This window comes from Dipodomys spectabilis, unplaced genomic scaffold, assembly GCF_019054845.1.
Source record: "Dipodomys spectabilis isolate Male_0828 unplaced genomic scaffold, ASM1905484v1 ptg000783l, whole genome shotgun sequence".
NCBI lineage: Eukaryota > Metazoa > Chordata > Mammalia > Rodentia > Heteromyidae > Dipodomys > Dipodomys spectabilis.
The window spans coordinates 2,568,446-2,583,793 of record NW_024871460.1 but is presented as its reverse complement, the minus strand read 5'-3'; the positions used below and the strand labels follow the sequence as shown (position 1 = coordinate 2,583,793).

Below are 15,348 nucleotides of genomic sequence, written 5' to 3'. Positions count from 1 at the left end.
TAAACACAGATGAGTCAGGAACCAGATTCTCCGCCGTAGGGCCTTTGCACATATTCCTTCCATGCCTGGAATTTCCTCCCGATGGTCTATCATAAACTCGCTAACTGATCTACTGAAAAACAGCCTCACTGCCCTGCTGTTTCCCCATTGCACGGAAGCCTCTCAGTGTACAAAAGTCAGCTCATCCCATCTGTCTATCTCTTACCTGTCACCCCTATTCCACCAGAGCCTAAGACCAGGAAATGTGACCACTCTGTTCAGTGCTAAAACACAGCACTCCAAATAAATGAGCTGTGCACATCCAAGCCAATGCTGCATTGTACTACAACTGGGCCCTGTGTGGCTTGTTACTCCACTTGGGGACTGTCAAGGACAGGAGGCCCTCCGGTAAAAAGAAATCTCACCCAGCCCAGGCCACGCAAACCTTGGTTTCAAAGGTATGACCTCTTGTGAGCAAGTACCATAACCCATTTTGTAATCAGTGCTGATGGGTGACTTAGTTTTTACTTAATTGAAGGTTCTAGTTTTTCTTCCATTAACTTTATATAACTTGCATAATCTCTGAGAAGTAATCCCTCATGAAATGGTCTCAAAACATTTGCTAATTTTTTTTCTTTCAGAAAAAAAAAAAACTGCCTCCTCAGTGTCTTAATTAGAGTACCTCTAATTAAGGCCAGCCTAACATCAAAGAGGCCAGGTTCCCAGAGCCCCAGGTTCCAGGGGACTCCACGTCTCCTTGTGATTGCAAAAGGACACAGTCTTTCCAAAGGCTGCTCAGGGCTTGGCCACCAGCTCCTCCTGGCTCTGCTCCCCACTACCAGCTTCCTATTGGGGTGTCTGAGGTAATTATTCAATCCCAAGATCACATCCTGCTGTGGCTCTGGCTTTGAAGGTTCAGTAAACAGTCACTTCAAAACAAAGAGGGCCCATTAAACCCAACTCAAAGACTTCCTTAACCACTGCCCAGCTGCTAGGAGCAGAGCCTGGCTCAGAACTGAAAGCAAGGTCGCCTTGGGAACTAATCCCAGCCTTCTAGCCTCTGGCCCCCCTTTCTTGTTTTGCACTCAGTCACATGGGGTGCAGAGCCCTCACTGGGGTGAGGGCTTGACAGAGGGGACTCCTCCAGCAAAACAAATTTGTGTCCTGTGGCTGGGGGGGGGGGGGGGGGGAGGAAGGGGAAGGGGACACACAACACTCCATGGGGCACTGACTCCATGGGTCAACTGCCAACAATTCCAGGTCAGCTTCTGGGTCATCTCCCTCTAAACTGGGACAAGACCCAGTGAAACTTCTTCAAGAAGCTCAGATGAGCACAGATTTTCTCACACTGGACCTGGCATATCCTGACTTGTGAAAGTGTAGCTAGAACACTCATCATCAGAGAGATGGAGAAAAGAGAACCCCAAAGAGAAAGCCAGCTGGGAGGAGGGGGGCAGACAAGAACAGGATCCCTGGAGTGTCACACTGCCCAGGCTCAACTCCTACCTCCACTTGGTTTTCCCATCTGTGAAGCGGGTGCTAGAACTATTAGTGTACAATGGAGACTGTTAAGCACTTAAGAGTGGTGTCTGGTGGTATCAGGAGTGTAAATGCTTACCTAATAACTCATCTAAATTTGGTTTTCAAGTGGGTGTCACCTAGAACAAAAACCTTCCACTCTACCCTCCTACCTCACACTAGAACCAGAGGTGTTCCCAGGATCCTACAAAGTCCTGGGCAATCCTCTGAACCACCTGCCCCATACAAGTGCATTTCCACCACCCAGCAGAGCCCAGCAGGCATACTTATGCATACTCTGTTTTCTCAAATTATCTATATGTTGAGAGCCGAACGACACTGCATGCTCGTCTCTATGGTTATCATCCAAATGAAGATGATGCTCTTCTTGAAACACCTGAGTGATGCACTGGGCAGGGCACGTAGCTAGGAATTACAGGTTGCCTGGTCTTTGTCCAAAATGCTCAGAACCAGAAGGCTGATTTCGGAAAATTTTGGACTTTGGAAATATTTACATCAACCTTACTAGCTGATCATGCCTAATAGAAAAATCCAAAATACCTCAAAATCTGCAGCTTGTTTGATTGTTGCGTCAGTGGTGATTTCGGGGATTTTAGCTTTTCGGATTAGGGATCGTCAACTCACACTGGGGTAGCCTGGACAGATACGAGAGCATCTTTTTGATTCTTACTCCACACAGAGCCCCTTGCATATACCTCCCCATTCAACCTTTTGTTTTTAATGGCAGGATATCTTTTCATCTGATTATGGGCAAGAAAAGGGTGGCAGAGGAAGAGAGAGCCTTTAGCCTTGCGGTTCAGAAACTCTCTTTGCTTTCCCTATAATCACAGAACTTTCCTGACCTTACTGACACTGAAGTATTGTCCTTAAAAGTATTATCTTCTTGCCCCATTTTGCATGGAAAGAAAAATCAAGGTTCAGAAAAAGGAGTAACCTGCCCCGATAGAGAGAGAAGGTGGCAGAGCCAGGCTTCGAAGCCTAGGGGCAACCACTTTTTAAGGTAAAATGTGATAAATACAAGGTAACTCAACAAAGAATACAAAAATGAGCCAGGCACTGTTGCTACCGCCTATAATCCTAGCTACTTGGAAGCAAACATCAGGAGGAGCTTGGTTCCAAGGCTACTCTAGACAAAGCAAACTAGCCCCCTGGGCTAGATGAGCATTAGAATGAACTCAAGGGTGAGTGACTACACAAGAAGAGCTTCTACATTTCTACAGGCTTCATTGCACGCTGTAAATACAGCTCTGCAAAAGGGCAGGACAGCATTAGCCCTAAGTGGAAAAGATCATAGAGTGCACAATATTCCATTCCCAAATCGACAGGACAGAGTGGTCACAGCAGCTAAGATTGCGGCCCATGTGTATTGGGCACCTTAGATCCGTTCACAAGTCATCTCTCCTTTCAGCATCCTCACAAGGACCCATACATTATATTCATCAGACCCATTTTACAGAAGAACACCTGAGGCTCCGAGAGACTGAATAGTTTAGCCACTGATTCACATCAGTTCCCTTTGACTCAAGGTCAAGTGTAACTCCAGAATGCCTGGCTTTCAAAAGTGCTTTAATTCAGACTTGGAAGAGACGAAGAGCACACTGAAGGCTGAAACAAGACACGCTACACTTAGCTAGTACACTTCTAAAACCCTAATGTCCAAATGCACTATGCTAATTCAAACAGTACCCCCAGGGGAGCAGGTTTCTCAGTGTTTTTAGGAACTTATTGAGGCCTTCCCTGTAACAAAAGCATCCACCCAAAAGGGTACACTCAATCTCCTCCTCTTCCCCACTTCTCCAGCCCCCAGAGAATACTGTTGAGCGACAAGTGGCACGAGTCCCCAGACTATACCTGCCACCCATCTCCAGCACGCAGGAGCTGTCAGCACTGAGAAAACCAGGACTTTCACAGCTGCCCAATTCTTTGAGGCAATGAAAGCAAATAAAAAGACACACAGCTCAAAAGGCACTCAATAGGGTTGGTTTTTTTTTCTTTTTTTTTTTTTTTTTTACCCACTTAAACTAGACAGGAAAAAAGAAAAACCACTTAGAAACCAGGAGCAAGGCCATCTATGGTTTTTTCAGCAAGCCGGTCAACTTTTCCAAACAGATCTGGATTTTCAAGGGCTCTGCAGACTCAGCCCCAACCAGAGAGCTATAGAAATATGATGAAACACAGAAAGCTCTGTCATACATTGAGTTCAAGGTAAGGGGCTGTTGGAGGAGTCCTGTGAACTCTGAGTGAACTTACTTTACACCTCTGGGAGCTGGTATAAGAGGGTACTAAGATGGCACAGTAGCTCAGCCTCTGAGATCATGGATACCAGGCTCCTGGTCAGTCACTGAGAAGACCTAAAGACTTCATGGGAAGACAAGAATGATGGTGGCAGGCTGGTGCCTGATCCCAAGATTTATGTGTCCTCTGCACAACAGGGTAACAAGAAGAAAGGGATGTGCCTAGCCTGTTGGAGAAGACTGGAAAGTGGAAAATGGAAGGAAGCCACCCCATGTGGACAGATCTTCACCTAATGGTCCATACAGGTGACAGCTGATCAGAATAGCCACACCACAGGAGTCCTTACAATGTGTCAGGTCAAGCCTATTCCCCTGAACCAGCTCTACGAAACATAGAGGAAGGTGCTGATTCTCATGTTCTTCCTGGGAACTTAGGCAGGTGACATGCTGTCTTCTAGAAGCACATCCACACCCTTGAACATCTTAGGCTACAGAGCTTCAGCTCCAGGGCCAAAGAGGCCAAGGTCTGAATATCAACAAGTTACAGAGGTGTGGGTTTAGAGTAGGGAGGGGAAGATCCTGAAGGCAATTTTGAGAAGTAAAGGGGAATTCACATGATCTCATTTTTCCATACCCAATCTGAATATCTAAATGGTCTCACTACAGCAGGAATCTTACCAGCTCCCATTTGTCTTTGAGAAGATGGAAGAAAAATTCTAGACACAAATAACAGAAGAAGGGGCTGGGAAGGTGGCTCAGTGGTAGAGCGCTTGCCTTGCATGCATGAGGCCCTGGGTTCGATTCCTCAGCACCACATAAGCAAAAAGAAAAAAGCCGGAAGTGGTGCTGTAGCTCAAGTGGTAGAGAGCGAGCCTTGAGCTGAAGAGCTGAGGGACAGCGCCCATGCCCAGAGTTCAGGCCCCACAACTGGACCAAAAAAAAAAAAAAAAAAAAACAAATGACAGAAGCATCTAGAGGATCAATAGTTTCAACCCTTTTACCCTCCGAGTATTTTTTTTTTTATTTTATTTTATTTTATTTGAAAACATACTGTACAGAGGGGTTACAATTACATGGGCAGGAAAATGCATACATTTCTTACCAAGCATTGCAGCCTCCTCCTTTGTTTACCCTTCACCTCCCTTCCCAGCCTCCCCCCTCCCCCCCCACCCAATCATACCCCCCTCCCTCCCCCCCACCGACATTGTAAAGCTGGTTTTGACATGACATTTTGTACTTCTCATTGTTGCAACAGGTCCACCTGAATCCTTAAACAACTTGTTTGTCCCCGTCTCCTCCACATGTTATACTGACATCAAATATAGTGAAAGCAGGGGTTACACTGTCCCTCCGAGTATTTTAACAACCTCCAATGAGGTAACCAATCTGACAGCTACCATTTTTATTTTCTCCTTTTCCCTATCACCAACAGGCAAAAGAAATAAGTCAAAGGGTAAGTGGTAAGCTGAGAAGGAATAGCCTGTGTGGGATATATTTATACTAAAAATAATTGCTGCTTATGTGAAATGCAAACCTTGTTAGAAATGCTGTCATTACTTGCTGAATTCATAGTAGTTTAGTGCTTGTAATACAGCTGATAATCAATACTGCCGACGTTAGAGTACACATTACTCTAGAAAGAAGGGAGTGACTGTTAAACCAGGCCATGCCAAACTCAGCCTCCCTTTCATGCAAGCTGTGAAGTACGAACAAGCTCCTCTTTCCATTTGGAACATTATGAACTATGGAATACAGGACAGAGAAAGATTTAGGCCATCAAGCAACAAGTTCGAAATGACCTATTAAACAGGATGTGTATGGGATTTCCCTACCAAAATACTCAAGATCAAAAGCAACTTCTTTCCAAATCAGGACAAAATTTGATCCTAAAAACTGAAGGGAAAAAAAAGACTACTGTACATAGACCAGGCCTTAACACTCTGAACAAGCACCACCCTAGATGGTTCACTGCTTCCCATTTTATGACATCTTTACTTTGCCTTCTTCTTTCACTGGCCCAAAATGAGGAAGCTATAAAACCCTGACCAAACACAACCATTTGCTAAGAGAAAAGCCAACAAGGAGGCCCATCTGTCCTTTACAGGGCTCTGCTTGTCTTGCCTTTGTGCGGCTGTCACCATTCAGAGTGGCCTAGCTCCCTTGCAGAACCTAGTCTTTGGCTAAGGATTTGGTGAGGGTTTTTATTATCTCCCTAGAGAAAATTTGGGGCTCTTTGTTTTCTTATGTTGCTGGGAATCAAACCAAGGCCCTGCACATTGCTAGACAAGTACTCTACCACTAAGCTACATCCCAGTTCTCAAAAAGGCATTCTTCTGAAGCATCAAAGGCAGGTCCTACAGGGATAGGCAGCCTTGCCCAGCCAGGACTGCAGACCTTCCTTATCACTGGTCACCATTCCTATTCATATTCTCAGTCAGGACAAGTGAAAGGTCTGCTGCTAGGTGCTAGGGGCTCACTCCTGCGATCCTAGCTACTCAGGCGGCTAAGATCGGAGGATCATGGTTTAAAGCCATCGTAGGCAGGAAAAGTCTGTGAGAGTCTTATCTCCAATTAACCAGCAAAAATACCAGAAATGGAGGTGTGGCTTCAGTACTAGAGAGCCAGCCTTCAGGGAAGAAAGCCAAAGGAGAGCCTAAGGCCCTGAGTTTGAACCCCAGAATCAACATTAAAAAAAAAAAAGGTCTGCCACACAGTAGGCCCTCAACAAACCTCAATAAACACCAAGGACGGGAACCTCTCTTCTGACAAGAACTTAAATTAACTCAAGGGGAAAAAAAGAAGAAAGAAAACTCAACCCTGAAATCATTAATCCCACACTGGACTCATATCCACATTCTCTATCTCATGACAAGTGAGGGGAAAAAAAAATCTCATGACCTGGCTTGGAACCACCGAAAGATTTCCATGGAATTCAAGAAATCCTTTTAGCAGTTCTATTTTCAGGCAGAACTTAGGACAGGGGATGGGTGGCAAACAGGCATGGGGGTGGCGGGAAGGAACTACACAAGGCTTCTATTCTGCTCTGTACAGACAGGTGCTGGTAAGAGGACACCCTGTGGAAGGCAGCATGTGGTGTGGTGCACTCAGGTGTGGCTGGGTGTTTTTCACCCCAGCCATATTATGTAAGTCCAAAACACACTGTCCTGACCCAGGACAAAGTACTCCCTGTAGCAGGTCTAGCCATCTGCTGACATGCTGACACTTAAGCAATAAGGGGCAGGAAAATATTTGATTTTTAGCATCCTCCTTTAAAAAAAAAGCAAAGCCAATTTAATTATTAAAAGCAGCCAGACATCCCCAGGATGAGTGGTCCTGTCCTCAAGTTTGGCCAGCTAAGTCTCCTAGCCTTAAAAGCTCCCTAAACCTTATTAGATCCTGGTTTAATTACTTTAAAGCAACAACACTCATCTGTTTACAATATTTAGCTCATTCAGCCCAGAACTGGACTACAAATCCCCCCCACACACACACACAACAACAACAACAACAAAAATAAAATTCTAGGACCTCTTTCACACTATCAATAATCATCTCCACACCAAGCAACCATGGCCCTTCTGTTGGAATAGTTGTCTCACCTTTCCCTTGGGACCAACTCAATCCAGACAACTTGATGGGTGGGTGATTTCCGTGGCTGGGAAGGGAAGCAGCCACTAAGTGATTCTGCACACATTAATCATTAGTGACCAGCACCCAGCACAGTGGAAGAGCAGGGGGAAAAACAAAAAACACCAGGTTTGCTCTCATCAAGGAACTGATAAGTTATTTAACAGCTGCTGCTTACGTTTCATGGCTAGAAATCCAAGTGGAAGCAAAGTAAGAATTTCTTCTGCATGCTACCCCTGAAAAGGGTAAAACACATGCCCCCAACAGCCAAGGACAAGAATCTTTAGAGGAAATTACAAAAAAATCTCTCTTGCGTTTTACGTCTTAGAAACCTTTGGTTATAGAAGATGGATGATACCAAGCCTGGAAATTACTCATTTTCTGTTTTCTCCTTTTTTTTTTTTTCCTTCGAAGAGGAAATTGACTCCCTTCCTGTACTGGTGTACATTTTGAAGAACCAAATGCTACTTAGAAAACCATTTTCTTTATCCTTTCCTTGTCTCAGTTTAAATATTATTTCTATAAAAATAACCTGTAAATGGCATTCCACATGGCTTCTTCCTCACAACAAACAGAAAAGGGACCAGAGACTTGATACATTCACCAAGAGAGTTTAAAGGAAGAAAAAAAAAATACTATTACAAAGCCAGCTGGTTTCAGATACTGAAAACTAACTTTTAACAATGGTAACTTCATACATCCACCCATTAAATAAACTTATCCTACATGACCACGTTTACTAGCATTTAAAACACCACTGGTATCTGTCTCATGCCTGAAATCCTACCTACTCAAGAAGCTGAGATCTGAGAGTAGCAGTTCAAAACCAGCCCAGGCAGATAAATCTGAGCCTCTTTTTTTTTTCCAGTTAACGCAAAAAGCCAGAAGGGGAGCTGTGGCTCAATTGGCCCTGAATTCAAGACCCTCTACTGGCATAATCATCAACCACTGAATCACTAGAATCTAATCTACGAAAGTAGTTTAAGAATACTGTAAGAATATTCACCAACTGAATAGTGAGCAATTGTATTATACATAAACAATCATGGCAATTGGCCACCACAGCTTTATTATTCTTCTCCCTAACTCCCCCAAAGTCTAAAATTCTACAGACCCCAAAGCATGGTTTAGTCTTGTACTCTATCCACTTTGCTTTTAACATCTTTTGCTGCCAAAACAAAGCAAAACAAACAGCAAACCTTTCAAATAAATACAATGCTGAACAAACCTACTACGCTCAAAATGAAAGAAAATATATGGTTGGCAGTGGGAAGTAAATCAGAAGCCTTTATTTTTAACTGGAATCTTACAAAGGGGGAGAGGGGAAAGCCAGCTTGGCACCCTGGAATGTCTGAGCAGAGCACAGTGCCAGGCCACCAGAGGACAGCAGGTAGGTAGAAGGCAGGACAGCCCTTCCTGGGGAAGGAATTACCTGCTGAAGGACTTAGGGTTCAAACCACTGAACAAGAAGAACTGAGCCTGGATTCTGAATTAAAGAACAAAGAAAAAGAAAAGTCCAGGTGTGATCACATCCTAGGACAGGCCTGCTGTGAGCCACTCTATTCCATTAGATCCCCAGTTTCCTTGTTACTGCTCAGGAATTGGAAACAGCCATTATCTCCTCTAAATACCACAAGCAGCTCTACCCACCTATCTCCAATTCCTCCTCTGGGGATCAGAACAGACCATGTGTACCTCAAACGAAATCTTGTTTGACTATCAGGCATGTAGAATTTAAGTGAACAATAAATACCTCAGTCCAAAGACAGGCAGTGATCTTTGTTCAAAAGAGCACTTCAATAATTCAATGTGGATTGGGGGCAAAGGAATGAAAGGGGCTGTCTTTGTAGAGGGACTAATCCATCTAATTCCAAATGACTGGATTAGAGGCATTCCTGGACAAGCAGGATCTGGCTGTAGATTAGGCTACACGAATGTCAATTTCTGACAAAAGGCACAAGATCTGTGGGATTTCAAAATGGACAAGACCAGAACGTGAGACACCTCGACAAAGTTCACCCTGGGTGAGGTGGCAGTTGCATCTAAAAAGGGGAGGGAGGTGTAACAGCTGAGCATTCCTCCCAAAGTCCATGGCAGAGGCACAGAAGCCTTTCCAAACCTTACACATCATCAGACAAAAGCTTCTCCAAGCGCCAGGCAGAGGCTGAAGAGGGGCTGTCCACACCCACTCGCCAGCACAAGCTTTGCAAACCTGCCCACTCTTTTGGAAGCCGAGCTTTTAATTAAACACCACCTCCCCAGATCTGTTGAGGCAAACTGGGGCTGGGTACGAGCCAAAGAGAGCTCCCTAAATACACTTGGAAGAAAAAAAATCCCAGCCGCCCCCCAATTTCCACCTCCAGCTAGCTTGTAGGGCTGGTAATATTTCCTTTGGATGAGTAACACAAGGTCCCGGTGTATCTCTGAGCACCAGAAATTCCACATTCGAAGATCAGGTTATCTCCAGTCCCACCCTTTGCAGGGGGGGAAAAAAATGCCAGGGTGTTGTTCCCCACCCCCAACACACGCGCGCACGCGCGTGCGCGCGCACACACACACAATCCCTACAATTCTGCCAAGAGAACTGTAAGTGGGGTGTGTACGTGTAGAAGGGGCAGGGTGTAGTTGTTAAGGGTCCTAATCTTGCCTCCAGGCTAGGAGCTCAGCTTTGAGTCCCCCTTCCCGGGTAGGCTGCTCCAGGAACTTCTGCCCCCCCATTACCCCCTAGGGAGGGTTGAGGAAACCCTTAACACACCCTCAACACGCTCTGAAGCAGTCTAATTTCTCACTGAAATTGTTCACATCCCTTCACTCCAGGTAGTCCTGAAAGCCAAGGAGGAAAAGAGCTTCCCTCCCAGGCTCCCAGGCCAGGGATTCCATCCTCCAGCCCGGGTAGGGTAGGGCTTGTACTTCCTCCCCAGCACCACTGCCAGGCACCAACCCCCCGACACCCACCCCGAACCAGGTGTCTGCCAGGAGGTCACAGATGCTCGATCGAGGGACAGACAATAGAAAACTTGGAAGCCGGGGCCCTGAGTCCCCCAGAGGAACAAGATGGTGCCGCCCCCTGGGATAATGAACGAGGAGATGGCAGGGCTCATCTCACACTTAGATACACACATACATACACACGCATACGCGCACACATACACACACACACACACACACACACACACACGGGGAGGTCGCCAGCCCGGTGACCCAGCAGAGCCTGGGGCAGCGCCGCGGGTGAGCAGGTGACTCCGGGCCGGGAGCTCCCGCAGGTGGCCGGCGGCCGCGCCGCAGGCCCGGGCCGGGATGACTGGCAGGGAGCGCGGGCGAAGCCCGGCGGGCGGCGGCTAGGTCCGCGCGCGGGATGGGCGCCGCGGCCGCGCGCCCCCCACCCCCACCCCGGAGCACCCACCTTCATGTCGCTGATGATGGTCTGGAAGAGGCCTCCGAGCGCGCTGCATTCCTTCTCAATCACAGCCTCCATTTTCCCGGCGCCGGCAGGGAGAGGGCAGGCTGGCGGGGCCGCGGGGCTGCGCGCGGGGCCGCTGGGCTGCGCGCGCGGGGCCGGGGCTCGCTCAGCCCGGGAGGAGCCTCACCCTCGGAGCGACCCGCCGCCGACTCGGCCGGGAGGACGCGCGCGGGTGCACGGCTCGACCGCTCTCTGCCCAAAATGACAACAACAGTAATTGTGAAACAAGCGCGGCGCTCCGTGAGGGGTGTGGGCTGGGGGCGGGGGTGCTGTCGCCTACGTGCGGCGCTCGGCTCGCGGCCTCGGAGCGGCCCGGACCAGACTGACAATCAGGCCACCACGAGCGCCCACGACGGGAGCGGCGAAGCCCATCTTGGTGCAGAGAAAATCGCCCGCTCTCTCGGGGCCAGCGCCATTGCAAGAGAAGAATCTGGTTTTCCGAAATGAATGTTTTTTTCTCCCCCTGAAATTATCTTCAAAAAGAAAAGCAGGAGGAAGAAAGAAAGAAAGAAACGGCCCCGCAGCAGAAAAGGTCTGCTCACACAGCGCCCCGAATCTGTTGCTCGCAGCCCGCGGCCGCCGCCTCTTTTTCACTCCGGCGCGCCCGGCCCCGCGCTCGCTCTGGAGAAGCTCCCGGAGACGTTCCGAGGGGGGCGGCGCGCGCACGCGGGGCCGTGCGTCCGCCGCGGGGGCGCGGGAGACGGGAGCGCGCGCCCCGGGCCGTGTGCGCGCCCGCCTTCCCCCCCTCTCCCCCTGCCTGCGGGCGGGGCCGCGAGCGCGCGCCAGGAAAGCGCGTGGGGCGCCGGCTGCACCTCAGAGCCGACCCCGAGGTGGGGCCTCCGCCTCCCAGAAGCCCTGAGCGCCCGCTCCTCACCCCCCACCCCGCCCCGTACCCCCGACAGCCCGCCGCAGCGTGGAGAGGGCGGGTCAGCACCCTACCCGGAGAGCGCTCACCGCGGCAGCCAGCCTGGAGAGCCCAAGCTGCCTCAGCACCCCCTGGAGACTAGTATGCAGGCATGCATAGCCCGCGCCCCACGCCAGGGGAGCGCTCAGTGGGTCCGGAGAGCCGCCGCCGCCGCCGCCGCCAGCGGAGCAGACGCTCGTTCGGTGATGTCAGGACTGCAACGCAGAGTCACGATTGCAAATAGCCAGATCCATAATTCAGGAGCGTTCGGGGGAGTATCCTGCCGTGGGATGCTGAGTTGGATAAAGTTGCAGGATGTTGGGGGAAGTGGATTGATCTGCGTGCTACACGGATGGAAAGGGCATTAGCGCTCCTATCTGCCCATCAGTCGGTAGAGATTGCTGACTGCTGTGGCCTGCACAGTCGCGTTTTCAGGCCGGCTGCGGGCCTGAGGCGCCCTGCTGTAACCGCAGAGACACACACGCGCTGAGCACGAAGTAGCTACCTGGTTCACCTTTGCAGCCCTGCAGCCTAACTCCATAGCCAGGAACGCTCATTCTGACTAAGTTAGGAAATAAAGCTCCTAACCGAACTTTGACCTTTAAGCTGAACTTTGGAAGCACAGCCAAGGCACGTAGTTCACACTTGTATTGTAACTATTCAGAAGACTGAGATCTGAGGATCATGTTTCTAAGCCAGCCCAGGCAGGAAAATCTACGAGACTCTTATTTCCAATTACCTATTAAAAAAGAAAACAAGAGGTGGTTTTTTCCTTCATTGCTGTTTTGGTTTTTTTTTTTTTGTCTTGTTTATCTGTCTTTGGAAAGGCTGGTGGGGGGAGAAAGGGTGAAGGAATGAAGCAGTGGTACCCACTGCTATGCAACTGATGGGAGAGAAAAACTGAGGGAAGGAGTGACATTGTCCAAAAAAAAAAAAAAAAAAAGCACTTTTACCTGATTTATGTAACTGTAACCCCCTCTGTACATCACCTTTATAATAAAAATTTTTAAGTGGAGCTGTGGCTCAAGTGGTAAAGCACCAGCTTTGAGTGAAAAGCTAAAGGACAATGCCCAGGCCCTGAGTTCAAGCCCCACTACAAAAATAAACAATTTTTTGAAGCACAAAACCAAACAAGCAGGGTGGGAGTTGACAAAAGAAACCAACTACAAAATGATGAACATTTGTACATTCAGTTGTAGGAAAATGACAGCCTTTGAACACTGTCTGGGTCAAAGGTTTGAGTGGAACTGCATTGCTCAGCCCCAGAATATTGTTTTTCCTCTGGACCATTGACCAACTCAACTGCAACCTTCTCCCGTAAATCAACTTGTCATCCATTCTGACTGATCTCCTAGGTCACCTTGCTGGATCTTGTCCCCAAGGACGTTTATTGCCGGAGTCTCACACTTACCCTCACCTTGCCAGTAACAGGCCTCACTCCTACCAAGCTTGACACTGGTTTGTTCTTGATCATCCCCATGGTTACAGTGTTAATGCTGATCAAGCTGACAGTTTAGAGAACCTGCCTCAAACTCCAGTTTACACCCTAGTGACCATCCAGTCTAGCGGAAATTACCCAACCCTTCTATGCCTCAGTTTCCTCTTCTGATGAGGCTGACGATAGCACCCACCTGGTTGTGCTGCTTAAGAATTACATGAGCTAATATATGAACATCTTTAGAGTGGTATCTGGCCTATGAAAAGTGTGCACTTAGGAAATCTTATCAACAGAAATAGGGACCAGGCCAACATTCCTGTCCATCTCTGATCCCAGGATACCCTTTACAAGCTTTTCAGGGTTGGCTTGCTGATCCACCAACATTTGGAAGGTCTACTATGTGCAGTCCAGACATTTTTTGCATGTATTGAATCTCATCATTCTAGTTCTTTTTTGTTTGTTTTTCAGTGTGGGAAGGACTCCATCAATGGTTTTCTGACTCCAGTGCCTGAGATCTCCCATCCAGTCTCCAGGCTTCTATGATTAGAGCTGCCTTAGCCCAAAAGACACTAAGTTCCACTTTGCTGCCACCCCCTACCTCCAAATATCTCAACTGTAGAAAAAGCACACCTCTCTACGGCCTCCTTTTTTCCTGAGACCAGTCACTTTTCTCTCCTGAGAAATTAAAGCCAAACATCCAAAATCTCCTTAAAAGGGTCTCTGGAAAATTTCCCTGGGGCAACAAAAGTCCCAGACCAGAAGTGGAACAAACACTTGGTACTTTTAATAAGGGTTGGGTGGGGCAGGTGAAAGGGAGGATCTTGGGAGGAGAAATGACGAGATCAGATTTACATTCATACATTATATTCCCTTCCCAACTTTGAGTAACTTCCCCCTTTCCTAATAATGAAAAAGGAAATAATCAATCACAGTAGGATCCAGGCAGTTCCTCTGGAAGTATTTGCTTCTTATCATTGTTTTGGGATTTTTTTGGTTTTTGTTTTTGTTTTCCTGAGTGCTTCAGATTATACCCAGTTCATGTTTTGTTTTGTTTTGTAAAACATACATAAGTTTCACTTCCTTTAAAACAGATGAAAGAGGTAATTCCAAAATCACATTAAACATAATATAGAACTTGCTTTGTTAAAAAAAAAAAACTACAGTATACATTCAAGTAAAGGCAAAATTTCCTATGCCAACTATATTTGGGACAGAAATTAAACATTTACAATAATCAGTTTCCTAAAAGTGCTATGCTCCTAGGAGGAAGAATCTGAAGGGAGTGAATCTGTGAGAGGTATTTCAATCCTGTGGTCTGGGGGTACATGTGGCTTAAGATGTGTACAACCCAGAACTCTGCTCCATGACCTTGGCCAGGGTTCTTGATCTTGGGAGCCTGCCTCTGTTTCCCCAGTTTCCCAATTTACTGTCAATCCTCTTCTGAGGATTGGACGTTTCTGTCTGTGGCTTAGTTGTACTTACACAAGTGGGTTCCCTTCTTTCCCTATGCCAAGGGTCCTGCCCCACTGGTCCTCAAACAAGGTTTATATTAGAATCTGCTGGAGGAATTTTAAGACGCCCATTGTTGGGCTCAGCTGCCAGCAATTGATTTAATAGATCGGGGCTGTGGCTTTATGCATCAGGACTTCTTTAAGCTTCCCACATGACTCTAACTGTAGCAAAGCTGAAAACCCTGATCTTAACTCTAAGAACTCTAAAAGTAGGTGCCGGTGCTAAGATTCTACTCCTAAACAACTCAAGTAGAATGAGGTAGAAGTTCAGAAATCCACACACCTTGCTCTAATACTTGTGATACTGAGTGTTCAGGGCCCCAAGTCCTTTTCCTTTTCGTTTGTTTTTTTCAGAAAAGCTCTCACTAACTTTGCCTTGGTTGTCCTTGAACCGCCTTCTTCCTACTTCCTGGGTTTCAAGTAGCTAGATCCATAGTCATGACACTCTCACTCATTCAGCCTTCAAAATATTTTTTTAACATATCCTACACACTTTGTCCTATCCTCAGATGAGAATATATAGAGTATGCATGGATGGATTTCATCACTGTTTATTTCACAAACATAGGGGCACATTGCATGCACATTTCTGGGTCTCTCAGTTAACATTCAATTTCAAGAGAACTCCCTCCAGATCAACTGATATTAATCAAAGT

General features: G+C 47.4%; 1 protein-coding gene across 7 annotated transcripts in view; it reads right to left on the bottom strand.

The window, feature by feature from the left end:
• Window positions 1-11,455, bottom strand: part of Mtss1 (MTSS I-BAR domain containing 1) — a 145,488-nt gene extending 134,033 nt beyond the window's left edge. For all 7 annotated transcript variants that reach the window (XM_042672883.1, XM_042672885.1, XM_042672886.1 and 4 more), the window contains exon 1: window positions 10,783-11,455. In XM_042672883.1, coding sequence (XP_042528817.1) covers window positions 10,783-10,854 — 72 coding nt within the window. In that variant the 5' untranslated portion in view covers window positions 10,855-11,455. The remainder of the gene's footprint in view (window positions 1-10,782) is intronic.
• Between the last annotated feature and the right edge of the window lie 3,893 nt (window positions 11,456-15,348).